The sequence below is a fragment of the Atta colombica genome, unplaced genomic scaffold (assembly GCF_001594045.1).
Source record: "Atta colombica isolate Treedump-2 unplaced genomic scaffold, Acol1.0 scaffold2, whole genome shotgun sequence".
NCBI classification, from domain to species: Eukaryota; Metazoa; Arthropoda; class Insecta; order Hymenoptera; family Formicidae; genus Atta; species Atta colombica.
Genome location: NW_017259293.1, coordinates 799,180 through 822,738, shown reverse-complemented (window position 1 = coordinate 822,738; position 23,559 = coordinate 799,180). Strand labels below are relative to the sequence as shown.

The window sequence follows — 23,559 nt, the reverse complement described above, 5'->3', positions numbered from 1 at the left end:
TTAAAAATGTAAGTCCAATTCTACTATCATTAATACAGTACATTGTTAAAGCCATTGATATATTTATAAATAGTAACACAACGTCTAGAGAAATTAATTTGTAATTTTCCTTAAAGTAAATTCCTTTAAGTTTATCAACCAGTTGAAAACTATCTTTAATATAATTCTCAGTACTTTTAGTACTTTCTTCAGTAGATTCTTCAGTACTTTCAGTAAAGAATCGTATAAATATTATATAAAAAGGAAGCCATGTAACAGACTATGGACGAAACAATGATCTTAAAAGAACAATTTGGTTTGTGAATTTTAAGAAGTGCATACGCTCTGGGAAGAAATGGCGCGGGGACGGCGCGCGCAAGGACTAGATCCATAGAGTGGCACGCAAAATGGGCGCTTTAGTTTTCGATGGTACTTTGAAAACTGTTATCGAAGCGTGTGCAGGCGCCCTACTACATAGTTATACCCATCCACTAAGGACATAATTAAGATCGAATTTCACTTAGATAAATTCGTTCAATCTAAAAATTTTTCAGCCACATGATAGAATAAGGCAGGTATCTGCAAAATTTGGCAATACTGCAGTTCCTCAAACAGAACAATATATATTATATTTAAAATTTTATACTGATTTTATATTGAAAATTGACGTACCACTTAAAGAAATATTAACTCCTTTAAAAGAGAATACAGAGCACGATGTAATATTTGCAAGGCAGATGCCGATGTTCTAATAATTTTCCTTTACACGTATATTTTGTTAATAAAGTAAAAATATAAACAATTGAACTATATTAATATAAAAATAAATATAATTAAATAAATAAAAAGTCGTTTTTCAAAAATCTGTCTAAAAAAATCTTTTCCATCATCAAAGTAAATCTTTCGTACAATTTGAATTTCACCATTGAATTTCTCACAAAATTTCCTATTAGAAAACACATATTTTAACTTATCTTTGTTCTAAAGTTTCATAACAAAATTAATATTTAAAAATACAATTGCCAAATTCGTACCAGTGTGGAAGTTACGGATGCGCGATTGGGGTACGGAATTTAGAGGTTAATTTTTTGATAATCATACCTTAATACTTTGAACAAAATAATAAGATAAATCAATTGGTGGATAAAAAGCACATAGCTTATTTAAAAATACAATGCTTATTTAAAAAATTATTCATAGTATTTTTTTGAAGCAATTATGTGTTTTCTTTCTATCAATTGATTCATCTCATTATTTTGTTCATGAAAATATTAAATACGATTATCAAAAAATTAATAGTTTACGAGTTATTTAACATTTTATGTCAGAATAAGATATAAAATATTTCGTAAACTATTGATTTTTTTTATACCACTATCATAATACTTTTATATTCAGAATAATTAGAGGAATCATATTGTGTAAAAAAATAACACAATTTCATTTAAAAAGGTGACCTTAAAGTCTAAAAAAATATGATCTTGAGAAAAATTTTTTACTCATTATAATATTTGCCCTTTCGAATCGAACAACTTTCTTCTTTGGTATTTTCTCGTATCATTAAATACGGAAACATTTTAGATGATTAAGTTAGAGAAAAACAGTCTGTGATAAGCATACTATATATATATATACGAGTATATATATTCTATATAAAAACAATGTACATATACAAATATACATATACAGAGTCTCATTTGAAGCTTCGGATGCAATTATCTTCCAAATTAGTCGCTATGATTCCATTTAGAAGAATAAAGGTCATTTTGAAATCTTGGAAGCACGTTCACTTTTAACAAGGATTTGTGATCATCAAAAGATATCCCCCTCGTATTTATTAAATTAAGTTCTATTTGAAATACTTTTTGGAATAACGATAGTTTGGGAAATAATTGAATCCGAAGCTTCAGATGTAACATCTTGCGTACGTGCTATTTTTATTATATACTTTCCGATGTTCATGCAGATTTCGAAAAATAGATTTCGTGATAAAAAATGTATATAAACGTATATAAATGTACAAAAAACATATATAAACGAAAAAAACATAAAGGAGAAAAATATATAGATCATAACGGAGGCAATTTTGTTAAAAGTTGTAGTTATTATTTTTCAAAAACGATAATAAACAAGCCATCAATTAATTTTCAAAACAATGAACCTAACATGAATCTATCCGCTTCATTGTAAATTCGGAAGAACAGATTACCTGAGAAAGTAATCGTTAACGAAGTCAGGATGCTCGTCAAGCCAAGCCTCCATACGGGCGTATTCTGGATCGTACGTCCAAGTCGATGTCGAGGAATAATAAACGCCGCCACCACTGCCACTGGTTCCATCCTGTTGCAGCATACTTTGACTGGCTACGCTACTCTGGACGCCCTGTATTCCTTGTACACAAGGTCCCGCCGTTTCCGCCGTCATCCTCGGCTCCTCGATGCTCCGCAAGTACAGGCCTGTATTTTTGCCACATTTTATTTGTTAATTATGCGAATTTAATAATCTTGTATTGTAATTTTGAATTCATGTAAAGTATTTGGATTTCTTAATATGGCCATCTCTTCTCAATACTGATGATAGCTAAGTCTGTTGATACATTGTAAGGTGTAAAAAGATACCATATTCAATGAAACTAATATCGTATTATTCAATAATTTCATGTTTTTCAATTCATTGACTAATTGAGCGCTGTTTTTTTACGAATTTTATATTATTGACAAATATTATTGCGAATATAGTTATTGATTAATTTATTCATTGAAAAGAGCCATTTATGGTCGAAACGTTTGAATTTATTTAATCGATTTCATGATTATATTATATTAATAAATAAATATATTATATTAATTAATAAATAAACAGCGATCAATTAGGCTATAATAGCTCTGAATTTATATTGTACCAAGATGAGATTATGTTTACTTTTTGAGATTAAATTTACATGCAAGTATATGTATACAAATATTTCTCCAGCATGCTCATTGACCTATTACCTTTTTGTGACCATTAAAATCGTAATTTTTTAAACTATTATATTCTTGTTTTTGAGAAAAGTCTGTGATAAGATTTGTATACAGTAGGTCAAAAAAGTGTTTGCGAACCTTATCTGTTACTAAGTTATACTTGAAAGGTTACATTTTCAACATCTTTTTTTCTTTCTTATTTCATCGTTAACTTACCATAGAATTTTGCACACGTCAATTTCGGTACTTCAACTTCATACACTCAGCTAAAAGTTAATGCCCAAAGAAAACCATCAAAATAAATGGTTTTATTATGTAAAATTAATTAAATCCGTTTTATTACTAAAATACTATTGATTTGCAACATTTTCTAAGATACACACAAAATTATAATTAAAAAAAAAACGCTTTCTCTCTCATTTGGGCATTAATTTCCTTATTTTTTAAAACGGTCACCCAATCCAATCTCGTACCCCATTTAAGAGCTTGACCTCTGCAATCGTACGAGAACTTCGATGATTCAAGAACATTGAATATTAGTATATTAGGTGTACAACTTTGCTTCCGCCGTTTTCCTATAGATGGCTTTAGCGGTAAGTGATGGTCGAAATAAATAGATCATAGACGTCATACAATAAACTTGGGCATCTGTCAACATAACCCCATAGAAACATCGATTTATGTCTGCATCATAAAGTTATTCTCGATTGAAAATGTCAGTTTACGAGCCAAATTCTCGTCATTTGCGGGAGGTTTTAATTTTTTGCTTCAATATGAAGAAATCTGCGGCTGAGGTTCATCGAATGCTCTCAAATACTTATGGTGAGGCCGCTATTAGTGAAAGAACGTGTCGTGAGTGGTTTCAACGCTTCAAGAACGGTGATTTTGACGTCCAAGGTCATGCTCTGTATTTGGTGGGACCAGCTCGGCGTAGTGTATTATGAACTGTTAAAACCGACTGAAACAATCACAGGCGATCGGTATCGAACGCAATTGATGCGTTTGAGCCGAGCATTGAAAGACAAACGGCCGCAATGAGAGACATGATAAAGTGATTTTGCAGCATGACAATGCTCGATCTCATGTTGCGAAAGTGGTCAAGACATACTTGGAAACGTTGAAATGGGAAGTCCTACCTCACCCGCCGTATTCTCCAGACATTGCTCCCTCTGATTATTACTTGTTTCGATCAATGGCACACGGCCTGGCTGACCAGCCCTTCCGGTCTTATGAAGAAGTAAAAAATTGGATCGATTCGTGGATAGCCTCAAAAGATGACCAGTTTTTTCGACGCGGGATTCGTACGCTACCCGAAAGATGGGAGAAAGTAGTGGCCAGCGATGGACAATACTTTGAATCATAAATGTATAACCAGTTTTTTATAATAAAGCCTCGAATTTCGAAAAAAAACGGCGGAAGCAAAGTTGTACATCTAATATAACTGTTAGTATACATTGGGAGTACAAATAAGTTTCCGCCGTTTGCAAAAGACGGCGCCACTAATAAACTATAATTAAAATTTGATGTAAAACGATATATCATAAGATTGGACATCCGGCAACACCATAACCTTGAAATATTAGCGATTTTGTATCAACATCATATATTTTTTTTTGTACGAAAATGTCGAGTTTTGAATCGAATAAGCGTCATTTGCGGGAACTTTTCATTTACTTTTTTAATTTGAAGACTTCTGCAGCTGAGGCTCATAGATTGCTTGTAGAAGCATATGGTGATGCTGCCTTAAGTGAGAGAAGTTGTCGTGAATGATTTCAAAAGTTTAAAAACGGTGAATTTGACGTCGAAGACAAAGACCGTAGCGGAAGGCTGAAAGTGTACGAAGACGCGGAATTGGAAGCATTATTGGATGAAGATTCGTACCAAATGCAAAAAGAACTTGCATTTACATTAAGAGTGACTCAACAAGCAATTTCATATCATTTGAAATCATTGGGAATGATTCAAAAGCAAGGGAATTGGGTTCCATATGAACTGAAGCCGAGAAACGTTGAACGCCGATTTTTCACATGTGAAATGCTACTTGCCAGGCATAAACGAAAGGGTTTTTTGTATCGTATAGTCACTGGTGATGAAAAATGGATCCACTATGATAACTCAAAGAAGAGGAAATCATGGGAACCACTTGGCCATGCTTCAACATCGACAGCCAAGCCAAATATGCATGGAAAAAAACTTATTATATGTTGTGTATTTGGTGGAATCAACTTGGTGTCGTGTATTGATATGAGTTGCTCAAACCGAACGAGACCATTACTGGGGCTCTCTACCGAACACAATTGATTGAGCCGAGCACTCAAGGAAAAACGCGCCCACTACTACTCCAGGCATGACAAAATTATTCTCCTGCATGATAATGCTCGACCACATGTTGTGGCGCCAGTCAAAACCTACTTAGAAACACTCAAATATTGGGAAGTTCTACCCCACCCGCCATATTCTCCAGACATTGCTCCTTCCGACTACCACTTGTTCGATGACGCATGGCCTGTGAGTAGCACTTCACATCATATGAAGATACCAAAAATTGTATCGATGATTGGATAGCCTTAAAAGATGAAGCGACGCGGTATCCACATGCTACCAGAAAGATGGGAAAAAGTAGTGGCTAGCGATGGCTATTACTTTGAATAAAATTATGTACTGTTCTTTCACAATAAATGCTTAAGTTTTGATAAAAAAACGGCGGAAACTTATTTTTACTCCCAATAATTGTGATATATCTGAATAGGGTTTCAACATCTTTAAGACTGTGTGTGAAACATCTTTTTGACAAACTCTAGCCTGCGTTCGGAAATATCTGGGTGCCCTCGTGTTTCATCTTATCCTTGTTTTACATTGGGTGAACAATAAAGATAAAACGATACATGGGTTTCCGAACAGCAGGCTAGATAGTTTGTCAAAAAGATGTTTCACGCATATAGTTAAAATATATTTCTTTCATAAATGAATCTATATTCAACATTTCAGAGTTAATTCTCAATTATAAAGATTAACATTCAAGTGACTCTTACACTCAATTTTGAAAATAATATTCAGAGGTTTAAATCATTTAAGTTTTACATTTATCTATTGAATGTCATATATAAGTGTTGAGAATAAACTGCGGATATTATGATGTATACACCAAACTATTCACCGAATTTAATGGTCACCCAACCGATACTCATACTTGATAATCAATATTCAACCGACACTCAATATTGATGTTAACTGATACTTAATGCTTAAGTATCACACCCAATATTGATTCAACGCTCAACTTTGATAGTAAACACCTAAATTTGAGTATTAACACAAAAAATTAAGAGTTTTTTTTCGTAAGGGCATTATATTAAAAAATTAGACATTTCTATGGTAACTCGATTTATTAAAAAATCACCTGAAGTATCAAAATAGAACATAGAATAGTATACATGTCTATATGCAAAAAGTATTATTTATTAATTTAATTGTTTTTTATTACTAAATGTTTAATTTTCATTAATTTTTGTTGCCATTTTAATTATAGATTTTTAATTGTACTAATTTTAAGTAAACTTAAATATGTCACAAAAAATTGCATCATGATTCACAATTAGATTTTAGAATCAGATGTGAATCATCAATTATAATTTCGTTATATATATTAAAATATACATATGCAAATCATTTTTATTATTCTTATGGAATGCAATAACGCTACCAAAAAGAATAAAGCCTTTGAATTGATCCGCAATTAGAAGAGACCGGGGCAAGTTGTTGTACGGGGTATGTTGTTATAATTAATTTTTTTAGTTGCCACAAGTGACAGATTTTTATGAATTTTTATATGATTCTTATACTTTACAATTTCACTTAGTTTAACCGCCATATTTGAACTCTAAAAGATGTTTACGTATGTTTTCTTGATTTTCACTGTTAAAAATAAATATTTCATTGTATAAATCACTTGTGTTATTTTATATATAAGCATGGCGTATCCAGGAGGACGATTTTGGAAGTTCAAACTCCTTCCAAAATTTTTATTAATTATTTCATTTTGAAAGAGTTCTGTTAGCACACATCCTGATAGCATACACCCACAACGATGTGTAATAATTTTTCATTGCTTTGCTAATGAGAATATTTTGAATTGGCAATGTACAGCCGATCACAGAAAAATGCAACTTTTTTTCGATGTGTTTCAGAACTCAGCTTTGCTAGAGCGATTGAACGTAAATGGTTAGATCCATAAATAAGAATCAATCACTCAATGAACAAACTGTATTCCAAAATCCATCGAAAAAAAGTATTGCAATCTTTGCATGACCAGCTGTACATGCTCTATCAAATTCCTCTCTTTCATTTTTAAATATAAAAAATATACAACTTTTGACTTTGTGTGAGTTTTTTGCTGTCACAAAAAATATTGTTTTCTTCTCATTATAAGACCAAGTAAGTAATTTTATTTCTGTTCATTCGAGTTTTGACAAAATATACCATACGTAGGAAAAATTTTCGATTTTTGTTCCGCGCAAAAAACAGAATATAATTGATACATTTTTGTAGTAAATGTGTTGTTCTTAAAAAAATTCTTTAAAAAAAGAAATAAAAATTACATGATGTGCAAAACGTAACAATTTTCCTCTTCAAAATGAGGTAATATTACGAGGAAATATTAAAAGTTGTAAGAATATTCAAATTCATTAATGTTAAAAATTATCATATTTACAAACATGTTTATTATATATATTAATGTTTGTAAATTACAACAACAAAATTGGTGCAGTGATGTTCTTTTCAGTAAGACAGCAAAATTCTTTTTTTTGATTGTTATTCCAATTGGTATATGGTACATCCCTGAGTTGATTAAAAACCTTATCTGAAAAAAACGATACGCCCATGTATATAAGTGAGAAGTATGTTTTGACTATATAGAAAACTGGACTGCAAGTCCCCGTCCTTTTTACTCTTGAAACGAGTATAATGAACATCCTATATCATATCAGCTTCGCCTTTTGCTTAAAACGCAGGAAATTCAAATATTAATATCAGAGAATAAGTAGATTCGTGGTTAATTAACGATATATTATATTACTTCAGATTTTATAATTTATTGTAGAAAGAGAAAATAATGATATAAATAAAACATAAATATAAACATAACATTCTAAATTATATTAAATATATAAATATTATAAAAAATATTGTTATGTTAATTTTATATTGATATTTATACTTTAAAAATAGTACAAGAAAATGATTTCAACGAATTTAAAAATTAAATATAGATAAGAAAAAGTTAGAAACATAAGAAATATATACATCTAACATTAAAATATAATAATGTAATATAAATAATGTAATATAAATGTAAACATAATGTTATAAATATTAAATAGATATTAATAAACAATATTATCATATTTAACATTATACTGATCTTTAAAAATAATATGAGATTATATGATTTTGCTAATATATTAAAAAATTCTCTAAAATACAGATAAAAAAATAATTTTATTGGACAATCAAAATAATTATGCAAGATTCTCAAGTATAATAATGCTGCAAGAATTATGATATTATATAAATAACTAGCTTATTTTAACGTTCTACATAATTATTTTGATAGTTCAACAAAATTAAAAATAAAGATCACTTTTATTATCAAAGATCTATATATCTTTAAATGTTTTATTTGTCTATTTATCTACCTTTATCTGTCAGATTTATATATTTTTTATCCATTTTATATACTTTTTAAAATTTTTATTGTAATTTTATAAAATTAATATTTTGCATACAAATGACAAAAATTTCGGCTATCGGATGTTTGAATTATGTGAAATAATTCATGATCGATATTTTAATTTTTGGGTAAGGAACATGGTGGCTGACATGTGAATTTTACTAACAGTCTAGGTTTTAATCAAAGGAGATATGTGATTATCCTTTTGTATATTTCTTTTATATATTGGGTATGGGAAAAAGTTTGATTTTTTTAGCAAAATTAAAATGTTTTTCTTGAAGTATTGAAATCAATTTATTTAAACCAAATATGCTCCATTATTTTCTATAATATTTTGCCATTTTTGGGGCAGAGTCATAATTTCATCGCGATAGAACTTCTGTGGTTTCTGATCGAAAAACTGTTTCAAGCTGATTTTCACAGGCCTCTTTTGAAGCTAGCTTTACATCATTAAGAGAATTCTGCAGAAACCTAAACAAATGATAGTCTGAGGATGCTATGTCAGGACTGTACGATGGATGCATTAAAACTTCCCAGCCTCTCCCAAGCTCTCGCAATTTTTGCCGAATCATCAAAGATGTGTGTGATCGAGCGTTGTCCTGATGGAAGACGACACTTCTCCTATTGATTAATTCTGGCCGCTTCCTCTCAATTGCTTGTTGTAATCTCTGCAGTTGTTCACAGAGTTCGGAATTAATTGTTTGATTGGACGATAACAGCTCATAGTGACCACACAACATCACCTTCTTCCTCGTCCAGGTTTTGCGATTGTTTGCGCCTTCTCTCCTTTCTTTATCCATGATCTTTTTCTAGTTGTCGTAGGTGATTCATTTTTCATCACCAGTTATCATTCTCTTCAGAAATGGCTCAATTTCATTCCGTTTCAGTAGCATATCACAAATGTTAATTCGGTCCATCATGTTCCTAACACTCAACTCATGAGGAATCCAAACATCGAGCTTCTTTTTGTATCCAGCTTTGTGTAAATAATTTAAAACTGTTTTGTGATCGATATCTAGTTCTCTGGCAATCTCCACAGTGTTCACATGTTTATCACGCTCGACTTTTACCATGATTTCATTGGACTTTTCAATGATTGGTCGACCGGAGCGAGGTTAATCTTTCACATCGAAATTTCCAGCATGAAAGCGAGCGAACCATTTCCGTGCTGCTGATTTTGATAGAATCTTCACCGTAAATAGCGCAAATTTTTTCATAAGCCTGTGCAGCATTCTTGCCTTTATCGTAGTGATACTGCAAAATGTAGCAAATTTTTTCCTTATTTATTTCTATTTTCAAAATAAAATAACTTTTGATCTACTTCACTGATTTCAATCTTTTCGGCTCAAAACAAAAGTTAAAATGTCTTTTTAAACACACGTCTAGTGTTGCCGATGCGATTAGTTGTTGCCGACTGTCGAGCATTTAATGCCATCTAGCGGGAAAAACGCCACGAACTTTTTCCCATACTCAATACATGTCATTATAATAACACATTGTGTTTGAATCGATGTACTGGTTTTCGATCTGTATTTTTTCGAATTGAAAATGTAATTTGTTACACTTCGATTGGAGCATGTTGTTACAATGTAACACTTACTTCATTGAAAACAATTATTTTTTCTTCTGAATGATACACTACCATATAACTTCTATAAATAACTATAAATAAACTTCGTCACCATGTTTGAAGACAGCGCTGAGCAGCGCCATATTTGTGTTCACTCACTCTTGCATATATAAACTATAAATCAAATGGATAGTTAGTGTTTTCACATTTTTGCGATATTCATAGACAGGACGCTATGTGAACTGAATCAAAGACAGCTCGGAATCAGGATTATGAAAATTTTGCGATTCTAATCGAAAACGCGAGATTCTGACTGAGGAGTTTTCGACTGCGATTCATGTGTTTTTACTAGTATGGTTTTCGAGCGAAATGAGCTTTCTGTCTATTTCTCTAGAAGGGAAATTTCTTCAGAATGTGAACCGTACGAGAGGAACGGGAAAATGAATTTTTACGACTAATCACAGTGTAAGTCTATAAGAAAAATCGATAAATTCAAAATGTCCTATTACTTATATTGTGAAAACGTGACAGCACAGCTGTGAATAGTGAGTTGAAAAGTGGAACTTCATTGAATATTTTTGAGATCCTAATACCATAGCAAGCCGCAGAAATAAGCAAAATCCAAACGAATTAATAGACATATACACACAACCTTTCCAATTGAATAAGAGTATCTACATATCTAGTGCATTAATTTCGGTCACTCAGGCTAAGAACGTTATTATTTTGCAATTCTGCAAAATAATATTTGTTACATTTCTATTCAGTTGATCGTTTTTTCTTTACTTTTGTAATTACTTAATTTAGCCTAGAATAGGTATAAGCAAATGCGAACTAGTCGCATTTCGTGCAAGGCGCCTGACATGCGCTGACCAATCAGAAACTGGGAAAGAATCGGCTCGGATCTAAAATTAATTAATTAATATGTAACTTTAAAACCTTATTAAATAATAAGAAATTGATTTAAATCCTTCGAATCTGAATAAAATTTGTTACTTCTGTTTACTTCTGTGCCAATTCCAGCTTGGCACGACCGATATTTCTATGGGAAATTTAATGCTCAAAGACATGTATTGCCAATTTCTAGAAAATCGAGACCCTCCTCCCCTTTACACCCAACTCGCGCTAATATAAACGCGGCGAAAGTCGAGCGAATCGATCATTCTTTGATTCATTCGGATCATTTCTTGATTCATTCTTCGATTCAGCATGGATCATTCGAATCTCAGTGCGGAGCGGGACACGTCGAAAGTTGAAAATCTCGGAATATCTCAAATAATTATAATATAATATTTTTTAGTATATAATAAATACGCATATCTCAGTTTCTTTCTCACTCTATTTTTTCTTCTATTCCTCAAGAGAGCTAACTGCGTTTGTAGAAACTGTTCAGTCCTTCCTTTCACATGTTAACTTCCACATGTAACTTCTAGTCAATTTATCTTGATTTCTCATTAAATCATTTGCGAATAGCCGTTTTGCATCAAACTCCGAAAACCCTCAAATCTTCGATGATCCCTTCGAATTGATTTCAATATTCCCGACAATCGGCATTTTGACAGAATACTTTGTAAATAATAAAGATACCCATCCATTCCTCTCTATTGGTACAAAATGATGAAATTGCTTGAATTGCTCTAATTTAAAAATTTCTTGTTCAAGAAATATAAATTATTCAAATTAATTTCTATCTTTATAACTCAAATGCTAAAAATAGAATTGACAATGCTCTATACTCCGATTATTCAAATTTTGTCTCGTTAATATCATCTAAATTCCTAATGATATTTAATCTCAATATTAAGAATACAAATTTAATTCTCAGCTAATATTAATTCTCAGTAATATTAATATCTATTCAATTAAATTTTCTGTAAGAAAATCTTGTAGCATGCGATACGCCGACGTCAGCAGTCCCACGGTTTTGCCGTTCGACCTGAGACTCGCTCCACTCTGATCGATACCTCCCCCACCCTAATAAACAATCCATCACTTTTCCAATCTCAGTCACGCTCACATATACGCGTCATACCATCTCTTCATTCCTTACGGCAAATACAATATAATATCTCTAAAAGGCGATAAGAAAATGTGCTTCTCGAATAAAACCTAAGTTCAACTCAATTAATAATAATTTTAATTTTTTTTCTAAGATATTTTTATTGAAGTTCAATCCAAGTAATGGCAACTTCAATTCTCTGTCAAAAATTATTACTTCTCGAAAAAACTAATGTATCAAATGAAAACCTGATGCTACAATCTTAACTAATCAAGTTAAATTTTATCAAATTAAAAAATAAGTAAACACAAGTGATATAATACCTTTTGTTATTTACTTAACTCTAATGATATGTATCTTCTTTATTAAATATTTATACATAAATAAAAATCGATAACGAATAAATCATTCTTTCATTATCATTTTCTAACTTAGTTAACAAATAGTTAAAAAAGTTAAAAATAATGTCGTTTCCGTTTTAACTCCTTTTGTTAAGCGTTAAGTTATAAACAAATGAAGAGCGAAGATAAATAAATACTTTATTTATAAAAACTTTATCATATATTATTTTCAAGTTTACAAGGGGAATTATCAGAGCTGATACTTAAAAAATTGAAAATTAAGGATATGGAAATATCGCTGGACAGAATTTTTTTCTGACTGATAAAGATACCAAAAAAATTAGTATCTAAATCCAAGATACTAGTTCTGGAGTATCCCTTGTTAACAAATATCAGTATATAATTTCGTTTCTATCTTATCTCCTTTTTTTCAAATATTAAGTTATAAACAAATCAAAATTGAGGTCGAATAGATCATTTTGCTATTATCATTCTATTTTCTAACAATTAGTTAATAAATACCAACGTATAATTTCGTTTCTATCCGATTTTCTTTTGTTAAATATTAAGTTATAAATGAATGAAAATCAAGAACGAATAAATCGCTTTGCCATTATCTTTTAGTTTAGTTAATAAATATAGTTTATATAATTTCGTTTCCTTTTGATCTTCTTTTCTTATGTAAGCTAAATAAATAAAGATCTCTCTCGATGACATATAAATTATTTTCTCAATTAATTATCATTAATTCCTAACTTAGATAACAAATACCTGCGCACAATTTTCGTTTGATTTCTTTTTGTTATATTAAGATATAAACAAATGGATATCAAGGTTGAATAGATTACTTTTTCATTATCATTTTTTAGTTTAGTTAACAAATACCAGCGTATAATTTTTATTATGTATTAAGTTATAAAAACAATTTAATAGAAATTAAGGCTCAAGTGAGGTATTTATCACATACAATTGCCTTAAGAACCAGATACGAGGTATTATATATAATGTGTATAATTATAATTTATTGGATTAAATAATAAAATAATTGTTTCGATCCATGCTTGAGATTCTCTTCAGTGTAAAATATAGTACAGTCCGATAAATTGATAAACAAGATTTGTATAAATCATATAATCAATGCGTTTTGGAGATTCGTATAAATCTCCAAAACGCATTGATTATATAACGTATCGATAATGTGCAGTATTAAAACCTGCATTGCGCACACTTTAAATCTAGCAATGAAAATTTTACTGTTAACAAAAATGAATAGCAAAGTCATTGTTTTAAGTATGAATTTTCACTGTTTTGAAGTTAGTCTGTCTATTCTTACTTAAAAGAGTGAACTATTTCATTCGATTAATCGAAGTGGTTTAAGCATCAGTTGATAATGCATTGCAAAATGCATTGAATATTATTGCAAAGAGTAAATTTAGCGACATAGCGCACCGTCGTATATTTATTGTTTGTCATTACGGGCAAGACGCATCTTGAGGCACATATGATATAAACATAAGAGACAGAATAAAATAATTAAAAAAAATAATAATAATTAAAAAAAATAATAATAATTAAAAATAAGGTTAATAGGTTAATAAATTGATAACATGCTCTGTTCAAAATCTGTCTCCGTAGGCTTTGTCATTCGGATTTGGAATGATTTATTCTATCATTATTCTAATCTCCAAATCCACTCCTTTTTAGAGTAAATTTTTTACTCTAATTCTTATTAAATGGCTTTTCCATTCCCATCTTGCAATAAAATTTATTGGTAGTAACATTGGCGCAATTGTCAATGTCTGTATTGAAATTTCAATTTAATGCAGTGAAATTTCATTGCTACGGATTTAGAGTGCAATGTTCCAACAAATATCATTAAGCTTCCAAGTTTATTAAACGAACAACGTTATGTCAGAAGATTAAAATAAGACAAAGAAATTAAAATAAAAATTAGACTTACATGATAATCGTTGTTGAACATATTGTTAGAGATGATAACTATATTGTTTAGTAAACTTGGGTGCTTAATGATATTTGTTGAAACATTGTGCATCGGGCTGTAATCAAGGATGCCAATTCAGAGACGGTTTATGACATCAAGATCAATTAGTCGGTAGATTAGTGTGCCACTAGCCACACACTTAAGCATGAGTCGTCTGTGTGACATATATTCGACTCATGTTTAGATGTAGCTACTGGTCGGGTTAGACTGTCGAATGATGTTGAGCGCGATGTCGTAAATCGTCCCCAAATTGGTTAAGATAAATCCTTAACTGTAATATTGTACATTAACGATACATTATAATCATTGTGTTTTGAACGAAATTTTGTTAATCAATTCGAACTATATTATATTTTACATCGAAAAGGATTTCAAACATAGATCGAAACGTTTGTTTTGTCAATTAGCACGACCTAGCACGAGATCATCATTAATATTAATAATATGTTTAAATGTGTAGACTGTAAATGCATGATATAATATTTATATGAAACATAAAAGAAAGTTCTAATCAAACAAGTAATCGTGTGAAATGATTTATCATATTACTGTATTATCATAGATTATGTGCCTTCTGAAATCTTCTGAAATCTTCGAATTGTCTGTTTGCAATTTATTGATGTGTGGAATAAAGCTCTGCCGTTGAATGTAAAGCGACTATCTTGCTAATCATCATCGCTCTCGTTGACTTAACATGTTTATTAATTTGAAATTAAAATTGATTTATTAGATTTCTGTCCAATATTAAAAAGAGACGCAGATGTGTGTGTGTCATGCTATCTTATGTGATACGAGTGTATTTATCACTTGTAAAGAAAAATATCAATGCATGTAAATATCTCGACAGAAGTACATTTATTTCTCACATGTTAACTGAAATTGTACAATGATTTTTTAGAATTGAACTGTTTTGCAGCGTGCTGTGCGTTAAGTTGTTATTATCAAAATCGATGAATTTGAAATGATAAGCTAACACAATCAAAGTGTTTGGGGATTGTAAGAAAAGGAAAGAAAGGAAGAGGAAATCGATAATAATGTAAACGAAAGATATAACGGAAAGATCTTAGAAAGGGAATAATAGTAGTAATGTAATATAGGAAGGTATGCATCCGAGAAAGATTCTATATCTTTTTGTTTGTTAAAGCTCTGCTATTATTTTTTGATATGAATTTTAAAAGTTAATCTTTTGTTGTAAAAAGGCTCGTTATCTAAAATTTGTATGTTGTATTCATTGTGGGTGATGTGTTGTTTGGAAAAAACAGAAGATGAGTCGGTTTGTTTTATTGATGTCTATTAGGTGTACAACTTTGCTTCCGCCGTTTTCCTATAGATGGCTTTAGCGGTAAGTGGTGGTCGAAATAAATAGATCATAGACGTCATACAATAAACTTGGGCATCTGTCAACATAACCCCATAGAAACATTAGTCGATTTGTGTCTGCATCATAAAGTTATTCTCGATTGAAAATGTCAGTTTACGAGCCAAATTCTCGTCATTTGCGGGAGGTTTTAATTTTTTGCTTCAATATGAAGAAATCTGCGGCTGAGGCTCATCGAATGCTCTCAAATACTTATGGTGAGGCCGCTATTAGTGAAAGAACGTGTCGTGAGTAGTTTCAATGCTTCAAGAACGGTGATTTTGACGTCCAAGGTCATGCTTTGTATTTGGTGGGACCAGCTCGGCGTAGTGTATTATGAACTGTTAAAACCGACTGAAACAATCACAAGCGATCGGTATCGAACGCAATTGATGCGTTTGAGCCGAGCATTGAAAGACAAACGGCCGCAATACAACGAGAGACACGATAAAGTGATTTTGCAGCATGACAATGCTCGACCCCATGTTGCGAAAGTGGTCAAGACACTACTTGGAAACGTTGAAAAGGGAAGTCCTACCCCACCCGCCGTATTCTCCAGACATTGCTCCCTCTGACTATCACTTGTTTCGATCAATGGCACACGGCCTGGCTGACCAGCACTTCCGGTCTTATGAAGAAGTAAAAAATTGGACCGATTCGTGGATAGCCTCAAAAGATGACCAGTTTTTTCGACGCTACCCGAAAGATGGGAAAAAGTAGTGGCCAGCGATGGGCAATACTTTGAATCATAAATGTATAACCAATTTTTTACAATAAAGCCTCGAATTTCGGAAAAAAAACGGCGGAAGCAAAGTTGTACACCTAATATTAGCAGATGTTTAACCTCTCTGAAACCGCCAAAATCAGCTGTCACTATGTTCACAACAGCTGGAGCCATCTTTAGGGAAACGGACCGAACTAATTTGTACTCCCAATATCTATACAATTATATGTATCTCGCTCGAGAGTCTGAAAGAATCTGTGCGCATAAGATTCGTGTATGTAGACGCCGGATTTCATTGGCATGAAATCGAAACGGTATTCAAAAGCCGTATTCGACGGGCGCGGTGATAAACTCTCATTATATCGAAGCCCGCCGATTTCTCAAAAACACGAGTGAAATTGTGCTCGAGCGCGAGCAAAGTGTAATGCAACTCTGTAAAGATAAAGGCTGGTTTTAATGGCGAGTTCGTAGCGGGTGATAAACATGCAAAAGTATCGCCTAGAATTTTAAAGTCTTTCGATGCACTGATTTGCGCGAGTGGTATCATGCATCGAGCCTATCCTAGCATCGCTAGAATAGTTTCAGGAATAGCGGATGGGAATTGTCGATTATACTGAATTAACGGTGGACGCTAACAAGCACAATCCTCTGCGCGCTGGATGTCATACCAAATTTCCGCGATTTGCGTTGCATACACGTAGTGTTTCACAATTTAGCTGGCTACAACGCACATTTCATTATCAAAAAAATTGGCATTGCGTATAAAGGACGCTTTGATCTGCTAATAACAAAGGAAAAATACATCTCATTTACCAAACACATTGATAGTATCAAAAAAAAACGATTAAAAAATTGCGAAAAATTATGGTTTATCAATTCGTTTAGATTTCTTGCCTCAAGTTTAAACAAATTGGCATCATTTCTCACCAAAAATAAGTTATGGATACTGCAACGCGAATTTTCCAATTTATCCGAAGAAAATTTTAATCTTTTAACATGAAAAGAAATCTTTTCTTTAAGGGTAAATTGCGTCGAAAAGGAGCTGTGTTTACCACATCGTGAGTCAAGTTCATTGACAGACGACATGGTATCTGAAAACGATTACGCACATGCCGTCAATGTGTGGCAGCGAATATAATGACCTCGGCGAATATAATAATCTATATCTGAAAACAGATGTTTTGTTGTTAGCCGACGTCTTTGAAAAGTTGCATCGCGAGTTACGGACTAGATCCCGCATATTATTTATACACTTTATCGAGCTTCGTGGAACGCCATGTTGAAACATACAGGTAAACATTTGAACTTCTTCCAGCCATTGACATGTTTATTGAGCGCGGTATACACAGTAGTCTGATTCAATCTACAAACAGATATGCTCGAGCCAACAACAGTATACTGCGTATACCGCGCTCAATAAACATGTCAATGTCTGGAAGAAGTTCAAATGTTATACCTGTATGTTTCAACATGGCGTTCCACGAAGCTCGATAAAGTGTATAAATAATATGCGGGATCTAGTCCGTAACTCGCGATGCAACTTTTCAAAGACGTCGGCTAACAACAAAACATCTGTTTTCAGATATAGATTATTATATTCGCCGAGGTCATTATATTCGCTGCCACACATTGACGGCATGTGCGTAATCGTTTTCAGATACTATGTCATCGTACGATCTTGGCTTTGAGCGACACGGCCCATGCGTGCTTACTCAGCACATCGATTGTGAAAATGCAGTGGTAACCTTTATCGAATCGTGTATGACACATCTCGATCATCCGCCTGCTACAGATCATCGTATTCGTATTTCGCGAAAAATTTCTTCTCGCCGGAGCGTGCAATTCATTAACTAGCAACCGTTTCTCGGACATTGCAAATAATTATTCAGCATGATAATTATTCATGCACTTCTCGAATCATCTTTTCAAATTCGTTTAGCATAACTTGCACATTATTTTGTAAAGCTACAATTTTCCTCTCGATTTTGTTCGGACGATCTTTCAAATTTTGAATATTCTGCACGTATCATTTGTTTGCTGCATCAGCATCATCCATCGGCTAATCGTCGAACCTTCCGCAATTTTGTGTCAAAGTCGGCTGTGACTATGCAAAAAGCGTTATCGCACACGTAATTTTTGAGCAATCCGCCACTGATAATGCGATTTGCTTCCTCCTTCAAGCGATAGTCCAAACTTGTTGATCATTGCGATTTCGATTGAACGATGTGTGCAGAACAAAGTTAATTTATAATCAGACCGACTTCGCGAAGTTCCTTGATAATCGATAGAATCTTGTCTTTTCGACGTTGTCCTCGTAACTATTGTGGTCCACCTAGCGCAAGGCCTCGATCAATCGCAGACGATCCACAATTTTGTTGGAATCATCCCAATGGATACAGTCGATCTTGTTGTCATTTAGTGTCATCGTACGCGGTAAATCCACTCTTTTGTTTATTTCCATTTCAATTTTTTTACTCAATACCAATGGCGCTATTATGTTCTTATACTTATATTACTTATTACCTAATATTCGGGCTGCGTCCACGCCAATGAGCGTTTGTCGTCAGTAGAATGCTCCTGTAAGTCTGTACATCATCATCCGTACAGATACTTTCGTTGGGAAATTTCATGAAAATTAACTCACTACAGGACTGTGTCCATAATATTCATCTATAACTATAACATCGCTTTTGTGCAAGGTGATACGTTTGTCACCGAGCATCATTCCCTCGCTGAAATAAACTCCATACATGACATCTATGTTGACGGCTTTCTTACTGCTTAGAATCACTTTTAAATATTTCCAACGGACCATAGTTTTCTTGCTCCTCGAATATTTGAAGCAGGTGTCGAATAGATGTTACATGCGGTTCATCGGATTTCGAATATTTCTCCAACAGAAGAAGCGACGTCGTACTCGCGTGATTATATTATTTCGGACACTTCGTTTAAAATGGATGATATGATTTTCGATTGACTCAACATTAATTTCATAGGCATGGAAGCTTGTATAGAATTTTCGAAAAATTACAAAATACTCGGTCATTTTCTTTTGGATTTTGGTTCCTCGTCTTATCCCGAAAAAAAAAGTTTCAGTCATAATAAGATCCTTGAAGAAGTCAACGATGTTTTCGACAATCTATTTCGGGTCGATAATAGATTTAAAATATCTCTCCAATGCGATGTCCTCCTCCATTTTGCCAGTCTTTAAAATGCGGTACTTTTTATGAATCGCTCGTTTTCATAATCTTTTTAGCTACTCTCACAATCTTTGCTGCAATCCATGACAATGTATCGATGGCAACTGATTATGTCACGATACAGCAAAGTCGTTAAATTTTTTTCTATGTCGCCCATCGGTAAACGCATTGTCCTTGTCAATCACTATAAATCCATACTTTTGTTGCCAACATTTATGACACAAATCGCAGAAATTCTTGTAAAGCATGTCGGTATTCATGTGATTATTATACACGCGCTTCAGATTGATACCATTCTGTTTGAACAGAATTAGCAGATTTGCATTGTTGTGTATAAGATGCTTCGGTATCTTTGTGTACGTTTGACAGAGATAGAAGCAGTCGACGTCCGCGTGTCGGCCCATTGCAAAGTATTCTCTTATCACGTCCTGCTTGTCGCATGTCATCAAAAATAAAGTTGAAATTCGGAGGCGCCTCGCTCGGGGACGTGACATCACTGTTGTTGGAGAACGTAAAATAATTGATTTCCTCGATTAGTGCTAATAAATTAGTTATATATCGATATTTCGGCTTTTGGAGCGATTTTATGTACACGTTCTCGAATCATACTTCGTGCGGTCTTCCCAATAGGTTTATCAGCACGTTCGTCTTACCACAATTAGACATCAGCGCGTATAGAGCATGTCGGTAGCATGTTGCGATGGACGTCTCTTTATTAGTTTGCACTAATGCCATCGAGATTCGACACTTTGATAGTCCGTGACTGACGCACGAACTGCATATTTTCTCTTTCCACAAAATACTGAAAACAATAATATCACGAGCGGACCTATTTATAAAGCTGCGTAGAGCGAAATCGATCAGTAATTAAAATATTTCTTAGACAGATGATGTACACAGTTTAACTTCCAGAGTTGAAATACATAATTACAATAAATACAATAAGTACAATACGAAAATTGTACTACTGCAAGAATTTGAAAATTGCATAGATCTGTGGGACAGACTACCCAAGTATATACGTGTAGATTCGGAGATACAACGATACCATCAGTGCTTGAAGCATTACAATTTGTCAAGTCACCAAACACATACGGTCCGATGTCTTTGATAAAGAATTGCGGCGAATGCAAGACTGCTTAAATCGTACGATAAACGCTTTGCCGGTTTAGGAAAAAGCATTTAGGGTAAGCGTTTAGAAAAACGATTGGCTGATAGAAGAGGTGATAGAAGTATTAATTCATTGGATACTGCACTGTACGCGAACGTATTCGCACAGCAACGATTTCGCTGAACGATACGCGGCTGATAATATATTTGCTGAGAAGGTGCGAAAATATCGTAAGAGATTCGACTCTCAGAGAGAGAGCCGTAGCCACAGCAGTTTGGACTGCTGTGGAGATCAAAAGATTGATGTGAACTTGAAAACTAGGAAGAAGAAGAACAAGCGAATACTTCCGACAGCGAAACACGGGGACATTTTGCCTGTTCTATTGCTGCTAGACGTTCTCTAGTCATTGTCGGCGACGCGACGCAAGTTGCCAAGGCTGTAAACATAATAAGCGCAGAGTCAGCTGGACGAACGTCATAATCGCGTCATGGAAGGCCATGACGTTTATCTCGCTCCCTACATGCGCGGACGAAGTGTGACGCGTAGAAAAAAAAACATCGATGAAACATTAAAAATGCTGAGACTCAGCATTAAAAATGCTGAGTAACATGCAATTGCAATTTGCAAATCGTATGCAAATTCCGTATTTTAGAGGTACCTTGATGTGTATTACATTATCGGTTGAAGGAGTACGTCAAAACGAGAACAGCATCGTAATCTGGACAATGCCGAGGGACCCAGTACGCATTGGGTAGCGTATGTGAAAAGAGGGAATCGTGTCGTGTATTTTAATAATTTTAATAATCTTTGACTGCCAAAGGAACTCAAACGATATCTGGCAAACAATCGAGGCAAACAATCGAGGACAATCGCATGCCTTATCAGTATTATAATCAGAATAATTGCGGACAGCTTTGTCTACAGTTTCTACGAATGGTTGATAAGCAAAGGACCGACATTGCGCCGTTTAATTTAGTGCTCATTCATTTCATTTTTGTATCGAAAATTCATTTTTATGTAAAAATGAAAATAAGAGAAACAATCTCCAGTGATCTTGATCTTAACAAATGTTATTCAGGACATGATCGTGAACAATATTCAAGAAATTTTAGCCGTCGATCGGACACCTTGTATAATGCTAATGTCGGCGGCATTACAAAATTGACATTCAAGCCTTATAACTTGAAAAGTACTTCACAAAAAAATATTTTATTATAGTGTTTTGGAAAGCTCTCGATGTGTGCTATAAGAACATGCAATAAAAAGAGGGAATTCTCATTTTAAAAATGTCTTGATCTGATCTTGGTAATGCCCCCTATCCAAAATCCGTTATTTCTATCTTCTTTTCTCAAAGAAAACCTACAAAACTGTTTCTTGTATTTCTCTTAGTTTCTGAGATATTCGCCTGAAGCTATTAAAATGAAACACACAATGTATATGTGCATATATATATATATATATACTATATATACATATATATATATATATATATACATACTATATATATATATTAGGGCTTCAAGATTCGGATTTCAAGCTATCCAAATTACAAATAAATGTGATGTTTCAAATTCGGATTACTCAGAGATTCGAATTTTATAAGATATCCGAATTTGAGATTCGAATAGTAAAATCAAACTCAGATTCGGTTCTCAGATTCGGTTTCTGGATTCATAACAAACTTATAGCGAATTCGGTTGGATACATTTGTGCGAATTGAGTGTATATTAAAGTTATATATATTATGTTATATATTTGTTTAATCTGAATGTAAAAGTGAAATATTTTTCTTATTAGCCCTTATTACACTTTATTACTATTTTAAAACTGAGAGTCTGTTTTAAACATTTATATTTGTAAGAAATATTAAATCGCATAGAATGTATATGTGAGAAACCTATAGAACACAACCTATAGAAATAAACAGTAGTTAGATTTTACGTGCTTGTATAATTCTGTGTGAATCTATATTTATATTTTTAAATTTTATTTTTTTTCAATTATATATGTGAATCGAAATTCAATTTTTATTTAAAAAGTAACTTATATTAAAATTTATTAAATACAACGATGCTTTTTTTCTTTTTAAATATGAATCTAAATCCGGAGCCAAATTCAGATTCGAGTCTGAATTTAGATCCGGATCCAAATTTAAATCCGCGGATCCGAATAATTCTGATATTCGGATTACCCGAATAATACAATTTTGAATTCTCGGATCGGAATCGATTTCGGATATCCGAATATCTAGATATCCGAATACTTAGAAGTCCTATTATATATTATTTGAGCAGTTACTAGCCATATTTATTTATACGTTCATAAAGTGTCAATAGCAGCTGGCCTATTTGCGCGTATACATATAGCCTTCAGTTACTGATGCTTAGTATTTTCCAGCAAAAGACATAAATGTAATATAATGTAACAATGATCATATTGTCTCTGTTTAACATTGATAAATAATAATAAGAATGATTTACTAGTTACACAGTGTTATCTGTGTTTCTTGCTAGGAAACATTCGCTATCATTCACTCATGTAAACCGCAAGCATAACAAGGACAGAGTACGTAACTAATCATC

At 32.9% G+C, this 23,559-nt stretch overlaps 1 protein-coding gene across 5 annotated transcripts in view; it reads right to left on the bottom strand.

Moving 5' to 3' along the window:
* LOC108687079 (dual 3',5'-cyclic-AMP and -GMP phosphodiesterase 11) overlaps positions 1-23,559 on the bottom strand; it is a 332,230-nt gene that overhangs the window by 86,547 nt on the left and 222,124 nt on the right. For all 5 annotated transcript variants that reach the window (XR_001931736.1, XR_001931737.1, XM_018192680.1 and 2 more), the window contains one exon: positions 2,189-2,435. Coding sequence is in view for 3 of the 5 variants with exons in the window: in XM_018192680.1 (XP_018048169.1) it covers positions 2,189-2,435 (247 nt within the window). In the remaining 2 variants the exon portion in view is untranslated. The remainder of the gene's footprint in view (positions 1-2,188; positions 2,436-23,559) is intronic.